This window comes from Formica exsecta, unplaced genomic scaffold, assembly GCF_003651465.1.
Source record: "Formica exsecta isolate Colony F162 unplaced genomic scaffold, ASM365146v1 scaffold1149, whole genome shotgun sequence".
Classification (NCBI taxonomy): domain Eukaryota; kingdom Metazoa; phylum Arthropoda; class Insecta; order Hymenoptera; family Formicidae; genus Formica; species Formica exsecta.
In genome coordinates, this window is record NW_021848489.1 from 13,484 (window position 1) to 24,607 (window position 11,124).

The following is an 11,124-nucleotide window of genomic DNA, read 5'->3' on the forward strand; positions in this document are numbered from 1 at the left end:
TCTCTCTCTCTCTCTCTCTCTCTCTCCCTCTCTCTTAATTATAATTTATATATTTTTAATATTACTTTGATAAAATAGTTGTTATTTATAATATTAATCTGAAGAAATTCTTATATGACTATTATTTTTGGAATAGCTGGGAAAGTTAAGTTGCACATTTCAAAATGTAAAAAAAATAAAAAAATTTTTAATACAAGAAATTCAATTGCATTCTAAAACGTTGCTTCTTTTTTTATCGGAATGCAACATCGAAATGTGTCAGATAAGAAGATATAAGTTTGAAGATTTCCAGACAACGACTACATCGCCTAAGATACTTCATGTCGGTTTCTAGTATCTTAAAAGTACGGGCGTGGCAGATCCTTCAATTTATCTCTCATCACTTACGTATACCACACACGCTTTTCTCAAGCTTCTTTTATCGGCGTCTTTGCGACTACGTGAAAAAAAATATGACATTTTTTTTATCGTGCTCTTTACGAGGCCGCCGACTTCAAACTAGGTATATAATAATAACTTTTATATATTCGTTACACTAAATTGTTACTTTTTTCTTAATTAAATTTATGTATAATAAAAAAAACTTTTTTTTTAATTCAATATATATTATAATATCCATTTCCTTATCAATAAAAATAACATGCTTATGAAAATATTAATTTGCATTCAGAAATTGTTAGGATACAAACATTTTTGTACTTTCCTGTATTCATTTTTATATACAATTCCGATATACAATTATAATCGTTTAGCATTATATATATAATAAAATTTATTTATATGATTCTTTTTTCTACAATATTTGATACTATATTATTCAAATCATAAATTGTCTATTAAATAATTTTGTATTTGCATGTTATAAATTACTTCCTATTTACTAAGTTTCGTAATCTGATGTACTATGGGAGGCACAGGATCCTTTGACATCTTTTTTTCACATTGAAACTATCGTGTCCCTTCTTTTCGCCGTAGCTTCGTTCTATGGAGAAAGATGAGGATTTGCCACATTATTTGTACGTGCGTTTTTTTCCCACGATATATCCGGAATCTACGGGATGTCCGCGATGATTCGTTTCCGAATTTAGTTCTTCCCTACAATTCAGGTAAACGAGGATCCGCGTGATTCGGTGGAACAGAATACAATAGCGACACGGGACAATGGATATTTCTCGAGGATATACACACGGGATCCTTCTTCCTTCCCTTACTTTTAGGATCACGAAATTGTGATGGAAAATGTTTTCTTTTGATATAAATCTTCGATGAGGGTTCATGGGACTGTTTCGGATAGTAACGATTGTCGCAAGCAAGAGAATTTTTGCACTCGCAGAATTTCACGATACATCAAAATAATCGAAGAAAGAGGCACATCATTCTTAATTATAAAAATAAAAATAAGCGATCAAAAGAGTTTACACACACACACTTGCTTATATTTTATAATATTAAATTCAGTTGTAATTTGTATTTCACTGTAATGTAGCCGCCTAAATAGATAAACTTATTTAAAACTTTTTTAGGAAATGGTGATTTCACAATATTAAGTAATTATCTAATTATTTTCCAAAAACTAAATTTCACAGTTTCTTATATCGATCATTATCAATTATTCTGTATAAAGAGCGCTTTTATATTTATAGCAATTTAATATTATATATTACATGAAATGTATTAATATTTTTTTATGATTTTTCTCAGTTACAGATTTCAATTAGGAAAGATCAATACTTGCAACAATTTGAGGTCCATTATTATAATAAACCTCGCTGAAATTTCGCATGATCTCAAAACTGGGCGGAAGATCCACTCTCGAAAATATACGACGTCCAAACACAAGTGCGTGATTTTAATTGTGATCAATAGCAAAAGTCGGAGAATTGTACTTACCGTTATAAGTATTCAACCACCGAGCACAGACTTACTCATCATTCTGTCTTTCGAATCATCAATAAAACGTAAAGCATATGTATATTGTATATTTTTCTAATAAGTATATATATATATATATAGTATGTTTATTTAAAAGAAATTAAATTTTGATATCATATAATATTTCATCTAACGTGTCTCTAGGAAAAAAATTATGTGTTGCATTACACCTTAAAATAGCCTTTTTTTTAAATTATTGTATTTATACATACTAATTACATCAAAAATTGAAATAGTGCCTATACATGCTCTCAGCTATATTAATTAATAATCTTTGTGAGAACAAGACAGAGAAAAATATTTATTTATTATTCTCTTTAGCAATGACATTTTGCGTTTCCAGAAAGAAAATACTTATTTTTCGGCTATTTATATCACAACAAGTACAATTAAATTAGTTATATCATGAATTTCATTATATTTATATAAAACCGCTTATACCGCGAATATCTATAAAATTAAGATAAATATGCATAATACGCGCTACAGAACATAAACAGATAATTCCCGTTATACTAAAATCATCGACCGTTAGATATATTTTATTAAATTTTTATCATATTTACATGTTTCATATGTTTAAAGAATAAAACGTGACATTTTTATTTAAAGACAATGCTTGTATAATATTTATTATTGTCGTGTATTTATTTTGATTGCGCAATTCAATGTACGTATTTAAAATAATATAAGAGCTACAATATATAGAATGCATCAAAACGCGAAATCAAACAACGAGAAAATGCATTAAAAAACGCGCACGCATTATAAAGATTGTATAGTCGCCATAAATATTCTATAGTAATGGCCTCTTTTCTTTAAAAAAAAAAAAGACTCCTGATTATTATTTATATAAAAATTACTTCAGAATATTTAAGACGCATTATACCTACTGCTTACAATGCAAAAAATATTTGCAGATATTATCTACATAATCTGTTTTGCAAATTACATTACCTTTGATCTTATTGAGTTTGAACTTTTGATGCACTCTACAATATAGGAACGATCTGTGAATCGACTTTAACGATGCGAGACACAATCAAAATATTTGTAAATAAAAGTGCCTTAATTAATCATAAGAGATAAATCGTATTAATATTTATATTTTATATTCGTACTTTTCGACAAAATATTTAAAATATAAATATGTAAGTTACTCTATATTATAAGCAGAGAAAATCGTGCTATTTGTTTGCGATATTATAATGTATTCAATAATAAAATCAGTCAGTCAAACGTACATGATATTGCGGCAATTAAATATATATAATTATTAAATATTTTTTTAATATCGCGTATTTTTAGGTATATATTTAACAGCGTGCTAAGAAAATATGTATGCTCACGTGCCTTATTCTGTCACTGCGATCAAGTCTTCAATTTACGCTATTAATCATGATCATGTATCAAGTGATAGAATACCGCTTCCATCATACATACCACATACTTATATGTATACAGATACGCATACGTATGTATGAAATATTAATATTATTTACAAAATGCGCTTAATAAAATGAGAAAACTGTTATAAATGTATCTTAACTTATGCGATTATATTCATTATAATATGCATGCTCTTCGCGATAAATATAAAAATAAATTATATAAAAAATCTTACAATATATACACTTCCTCAAGAGCGATGTGTTGGTTATAATGAATATTATCTTCTTGTTGTAAATTTTATATTACAGGTGCGTTACAAAATACTCGACCGTTTTTTCATCTCGAGTTGAATCAAATTATTTTAGGAATGTCGAAAACTTTATTTTAGGATTAGGACATACTATAAATTATAAGCATACGTAGATCCTTTGTCATCAGTACCGTACTGATGTTTTTTTTTTTTTTTTTTTTTAAATTTAGTGCCTTGATTCAATCTAAAATAAGTATTCTACAATCTCGTGTATTTAATATACCTTTTTTTATAGAACATTTAGAAAATATATATTACTAAGTATGCACATTGTAATTTTAATGATCCGCATAGCAACCTATACCACAAAATATAATACATGTGTGTATGTGTATCTAAACTGGAATATATAATTCATAATATTTTAATGGTTTAAACATACCAAGAAAATATATTCTATGTTTTTATGTACATAATAATTGAGCAATTAATACTTAAACTTTATTATTTATTATTATTTTGTATTTTGTTGACTTTTTTTGAATTCATAAAACCAAAAAGGAATTCTTAAAATAATCTATTTTATTATATGTCTATCAAACTAAAAAGATTATTGAAAAAAGCAGCGTTACTTTAATCGAAAACAAAATTAACACATAAAGAATTTCGTATTCTGTAAAATACTATAAACAGATAAAATGTCCATAGTTTCTTTTTGTTTTGTTCTTATTTTGTTTATATATTTTTTCTTTCACTTTCTCTTTATTATGTCGAGAGTTTGATTTCCGAGCACGTTTCATTAAAATATCTGCAACTATCGTTGCACCATCTCAGGCATATGTTTATATATCTACAAAAAACCCAATCGTTTTTCTATTTTTAATTCATAACCATTGAATCGTATTTGCATTATCACTTGTCATGGCATATTTTAAATCCTAATGATAAATTCATACACATCCATGTTACAGAAAAAATAAATATTTATATTCTAAATAGAATCTTACAATAACAATGATTATGCATTATGTTAATTACAAAAAAAATTTTACTTAAAAGAGGATGGAATTATCACGCAATGCAAATAAAAAATTGAAAGAAAATAGATTAAATATTGTGAAAGAGATTTAAATGTTATAGCATTGTATATATATTAATAAGTTTGGTATTATTAGTATATATTAGTTTATATTGTATTATACCACAGTACTTTAAAAATGACTTTAGTAGTTTTATATTGTGTATAAATTATTAAAGATTCTCATGAATAAAATGGCATATCTCAAAGAATTACAGATGTAAAGATATCGAGAGATGTCAAGAATACATGTCAACGTATACATAATATATAATAATTTAAATTAAATAAATTGTTAGACATACAATCAATATTTGTAATGTTGTTTGCAAACATGTCATTAATTACCATCTTTAAATAAATTATAGTTAGTCAAATTCTAATGATTGTAACTAATTATTGCAAAATATAAATTACAAAATAAGAAGAAAGATATACTATATTTTGATAATTATTTGAGAATTGATTCCACGAAGTTGCGATGCATTGCATGACAAAATTTTTTCATTCGATCTGTCATTCGTAATACAAATGAGCACGTGTCGTGACGTAAAATAAGGTCACTGTATAATTAAGAACTAAAACAATGAATATTGCTGATCACATCAGCTTATAAATAATCGACCGATTCTTGCAAGCAGGTCAAAAGTAAAGAGAACATCATTTTAAAAACCTGTGAATATCTGTGACGTTTTTACAATTACTGCAAAATAATTAAAATATTATTTATTAAACTGCTGTTGCAGTTTGATCATATCAAGAAAGATCGAGACGTCATCATTGTGGTACCATAGGATAATAATTTATTACCACAATGGATGCAATTCCGGTAACGACGTCGTATTTACCAACTATAGCCTACTCTCTGCTCGCCGTGTTTATCACAACGCTAATTGCATTATACTATTATGTCGAGACTGGTAGAGCAGTTCAACTTTCAAAAAGGCTACCAAGTATGTATAGGATTTAAACATTTTAACTGCTAATATACTTTCAAGTAAATTTTAACACAATATAAAATTGGATTTATTAAAGTGATAAATTATAATCTTACAGTAATTAAAATTAATTTTTTATCTTCTCTTTTAGATCCACCGAGTTTACCAATACTAGGTCACGCATTACTAACTTTTGGATTATCTCCAGAAACTGTGTTACGTGTAGCTCTCCAATTCCATGAAAAATATGGATCAGTAATAAGCGTATATTTCGGAACAAGAGTAATAATTGGTCTGACTGATCCACAAGATATCGAAATAATCTTGGGTAGCTCTGTGCATCTTGAAAAATCCGTGGAATATAGGTAACAAGTCAAATAATTAATAATCTATATCATTCCATTTGTATATCTTGTTTTGAAATTGTTTATGTATACGTGCAAGTTGCCCATTCTAATTATCTTAAATTTGTATTCAATCTTATTGTATCCAAAAAGATATATATATCTTATAAAATTATTTATCTTTTTTTTTAGATATTTCCAACCATGGCTTGGAGATGGCTTATTGATCACATCTGGCGATAAATGGCGCAGACATAGAAAAGCAATAGCGCCCACATTTCATATGAGTATTTTAAAGACATTTGTACCTTTATTTTATCAGAATAGCATGGATCTCGTTAGACGGCTTCGCAATGAAATTGGAAAAGAGTTTGATTGTCATGATTATCTATCAGCTGTAACGGTTGACATTTTAACGGAAACTGCGATGGGAGTCAGAAAAGAAAAAAGGCAGAAGACTGGATACGATTATGCCATGGCCGTGATGAAGTAGATACTGTTTTTTCTTTTTCTTAAAATTACATATAATACTTTATTATTGAACATTTGTTATGAAGAAAATTTATTGTAATAATAATTTGAATGTTGCAGAATGAGTGATATCCTACATAGAAGGCATTATGATTTTACGTTACGTTCTGACATAATTTTTAAACTTACAAAGTTTGCGAAGAAGCAAAAGAAACTGCTCAATATTATTCACACACTGACAGATGGTGTAATTGAAGAGAAATCTAAGGATGTCGAAGAGAAACTTAAAAAAAGTCAACAGCAAAAGGAAGTGCAAAACAGCAAAACTATAGAAAGTTTGAACGTGACCAAAAATGAAGAAAATGACACAAATATTGCTACTAAGTACACAAAACTGCATTATGTAAGAGATGATCTCGATGACATCGATGAAAATGACATAGGTGAAAAAAAACGACTTGCCTTTCTGGACATGATGATGGATTTGAAAAAGAACGGTGGGCAAATGACTGATGAGGAAATTCGAGAGGAAGTAAACACTATCATGTTCGAGGTATGTACTGCAGTTTCCATATAAAACAGTTAACTCAATCATATAATGAGTTTTTTGATACGTGTATAGATATTTATAATTAAACTTTCTCTCTCAATCTCTTTCTTTACTAAAAAAATTTGTATATATCAAGTTACGCTACTGTACATGTATTTTATCAATTTGATGCAATTGTTAGAAAAGTCATTATTGTTTTATTATAGGGTCATGATACTACGGCAGCTGGCTCGAGTTTTACATTATGCGCCTTAGGAAATCATCAAGATATTCAGGTAGATTTATTAGCAACTTAATATTTTCACAGGAAAAAATTCTTGGATTTCTTTTAATATTTATATTTAAGTTCTTTAAAAAAAAATTATATATCACTTTTCTCATATACAACAAAACATCTTATTAATATTTAAAGTTTAGTATTAACAATTCATATCTGCCAAACCAAAAAATAGTAATTGATATATAATTATACACAAACAATAGTACATTAAATATTATTTTAAAATTAACATTTAAACAAAAATGTGCATAAAATATAGTTTTATATTCTTATAAATTTTTTAATTTGGCAGTTATTTTATTATGATAATAATATCAAGTTCTCTATCTCACAGCATACACACATACACACACGCGCGCGCGCGCGCGCGCACACACATGCACATACATTTTTATCTTAGCAAATGCTTAAATTGTCTACAATTAAATTTGTTAAAATTAAAGTAATACTTTAATTAAACATTTTTAAAGCAGTTGCAATGTATATTTTTATTATTCTTGTTAAACAGGTCAATATTGCTCAGCCTGATCAGTTGTTTTTAATTGATGATTTTCGTTGTGTAGGCCCGCGTGCATGAAGAATTGGATGCAATTTTCGGTGACAGCAATAGGCCATGCACTTTTCAAGACACTCTAGAAATGAAATATCTCGAAAGAGTTATTTTGGAAGCTTTGAGACTTTTCCCACCGGTACCTCTCATTGCCAGAAAACTTAACGAAGATGTTAAAATAAGTAAGCGTGCCTCATTTAACATAATATTAATTATTATTATAAACTTGTATAGTAAATAAACTAAACACGAAAGATACATAATATATATATTATTTGTACGATAGTTACAGGCGATTATATCCTTCCAAAAACTGCCACGGTATTGATTGCACAATTCGCAGTACATCGTACGGAGAAATATTACCCAAATCCAACAGTTTTTAATCCGGACAATTTCCTACCGGAAAAAATGCAACAGAGACATTACTACTCCTTTATTCCATTTAGCGCTGGACCAAGGTATTTAATGGATATTTTTTGTACAATCTTTTTCGAAATTAAAGAGAAATTTCTCTTTCATACAGAAATATTGTTATATACATGAGTTTGAAACTCGTTTATTTTTAAAATTTTGGCATATATTTTACGAGCATTCCGTGAAAATATTTTATCATAAAAACAACACGTTAGAATTATTTATTATAATATTATATTTAACAATAACAAATTTTGTAAAGATCTTGCGTGGGACGGAAATACGCTATGCTGAAATTGAAGGTCCTGTTATCGACAATACTTAGGAATTACCGTGTCACTTCTGATGTGGTAGACAAAGATTTCGTATTGCGGGCCGACATCATTCTAAAAAGACACGATGGATTTAAGATCAAGCTCGAGCCGCGTAAGCCAGTATCTTATAATCCAGAGAAACAGCAAGAATTTAACATTTCTGTATCCGCGTAAATGTAAACAAAATAAAACTAAACGTGTTGATATATACTTTATTAAAAGTTTCATGTTCTATATACATTATACGTTTCCGAAGCAGGTGTTCTTTTCGAAGGACTTGCTATCTATAAAACTTTTCCAAAACAATATTTATGTGATGTGTGTTGAAGCATTTAAAAAATCAATATATTATATTTAAAATATATATCTCAAAAAATCTGATGTATATATCGTTTGTTTCTTGTGTGTATAATATATACAATTATATAGATACTATTTATTTAAGCAAAGCATAAGTTGCTTTTCCTTTTCAATTATCCAATGCTAATTATAAAACTGATCACTAAGATTGATTCTATAACTTTTAACAAATAAAATATTATATGAAACATACTTTATTGTTCCATATGTATATAATTTTGATAACAACGGTTTTCTCGTGCGAAACGTATACATATATGTATACAGAGTCTGTCTTTTTAAAAATTATTAAATTATATTCTTTAGCATTATTTATACAATACTTCTAGATTCCGCAAAGAATTTAAATCTGAGATCTAAGTCTGTTAGATCCCAAGTGAAAAACCTATTTAGTGTCAGACAGACTATAAGCGCCAAACTTGTATTGCTTTTATTGGTTTAGATGTGTAATTTTTTTACATATAGATTAGAAACTATAAAATAGTATATATTAACGCGTATAGATTAAGAACTAAAAATATTAATATACATATTATTATTATTTTATATCAATATAAATTTAAAATATATTGACTATTATAAAATATATTGGCTATTATAAAGTATAAAACAATATACCATATTAATGTATGCATACAATATATAAGAAAGTCAAATGTAGCACAACAAATAGTAATGTAATGTTCTAGTATTAATAAAAAAAGCATAAAATAGCAATTTATTATTTTCTATCCTTTTCTGTCCATTTAGTCGTCTAAATTTAGTCGTGCTGAATAATAGGATCATTAGATGAGTCATTAATAGTTGATAACATTCCATATATTTCTGTATTTACTAACGACGCCTGAATTAAAACTTTATGATAGTATCTTCCGCATTCTTACGACTACATATTGTTATTTTATATAAATGTGTTTGCACATCAATGAGCATTAATCTTATTTCTATTGTCATTATGCAATTATTTAATAATGTTTATATAATTACGTTTTTTTATCTATTATAATATATTTTAAACTGTTTTTGAAATATTTCTGACTACATTATTATAAAAATCAAAAATTTGGTAAAATTGCATAAAAGATAACACAACTCCAATTTTATCGCTACTTAAATATGTTGTATGGGGAAGTTCTTCTGAATAATTCCCCGCAAGAAATTTGTGGGGGACGGTATCAGTTTAAAAAAGTATAACAAATTGAAGTTCGATATTAAAATATGTATATACTGTATAATTTGTTATTTTTTCATTAAAAAAAAAACTGTTTATGATTTTCTACGTTGTCAACAATCGGATTAGGTTATATCTTCCGGAAGTGGTGCCCCCCGTAGAGGGAGGGAGGAAACTCACTGCATTCACACATACACTTTCCCATCCACACGACAATTTGGGGGTGGATCTCGTTTCGCGTTGTAAAGTATACGCGTGAATATAGTGGGTTCACAGGAGCGGAGCCTATCTCCTGCTCACGCATTCAATAAATAATATTTTTCAAGACAAGACTCACAAATTCGTGTAGTTGCACGTTGAAAGCTGTTAACGGACTGTGAAAAATAGATGAAATACATTATTGACAAAGTATCCATGAATGTATACCTATCCCGTAAATGTAAACAAACACTTTTTCCGCGTCTACTCTACGCAGATACAACATAAACAAACTTCATTTTTCTTTATTTTATAATAGAAAAAGCATTAAAACTGTGAAACTTTAATTTGTTATATCTCCTAATACCGCCTCTCACAAATTTCTTGCGGGGAATTACTTAGAAGAACCTCCCCTACAACATATTTAAAATCGGTGATAAAATCGACGATGAAATTCGTATCATGCGTTTTAAGAAATCATCAGGATATTCAGATAGATTTATTAGCGTCTGAATATTTTTGCAGGGAAAAATTTTGGAAACTATTTTCCAATTTTTATACTCAACTTATTCGCAGAACAAAGAATTATACAACAGAACTTTTTATTACATTTTTGTTTTAATTGCTTATGTGTAGAATAGCTCCTTTTTTCAAGATATAACAAAATTTTCAGAAATTGAAATATATTTTGTACAAATACATATAAATTTTAATAAGATCCTACATATTATGTTTGATGTCCGTCAAATATTAAAAATAATAATTAATAGATTGTTGTTGATAACTGTAATTTGATATTATTGATATATTATATATATATATATATATATATATATATATATATACAATACCCGATTTAAATATAAACTTCAATAGATT

General features: G+C 27.7%; 1 protein-coding gene across 1 annotated transcript; it reads left to right on the forward strand.

The window, feature by feature from the left end:
* The first annotated feature begins 5,272 nt into the window (after positions 1-5,272).
* Positions 5,273-9,068, forward strand: LOC115237586 (cytochrome P450 4g15-like). Its single transcript, XM_029810735.1, has 8 exons — positions 5,273-5,605; positions 5,742-5,955; positions 6,127-6,423; positions 6,526-6,958; positions 7,162-7,230; positions 7,799-7,967; positions 8,072-8,246; positions 8,465-9,068. The coding sequence occupies exons 1-8, from the start codon at positions 5,467-5,469 to the stop codon at positions 8,688-8,690; spliced, it is 1,722 nt and encodes a 573-aa protein (XP_029666595.1). The 5' UTR covers positions 5,273-5,466; the 3' UTR covers positions 8,691-9,068.
* The last annotated feature ends 2,056 nt before the right edge of the window (positions 9,069-11,124 follow it).

Bases quoted from the DNA above. Each gene is read 5' to 3' on its own strand.
- LOC115237586 (XM_029810735.1), top strand. From the start codon at position 5,467: ATGGATGCAATTCCGGTAACGACGTCGTATTTACCAACTATAGCCTAC. The intron at 6,959-7,161 runs GTATGTACTGCA...GTTTTATTATAG, and splicing joins TAAACACTATCATGTTCGAG to GGTCATGATACTACGGCAGC. The intron at 7,968-8,071 runs GTAAGCGTGCCT...TTTGTACGATAG, and splicing joins TAACGAAGATGTTAAAATAA to TTACAGGCGATTATATCCTT.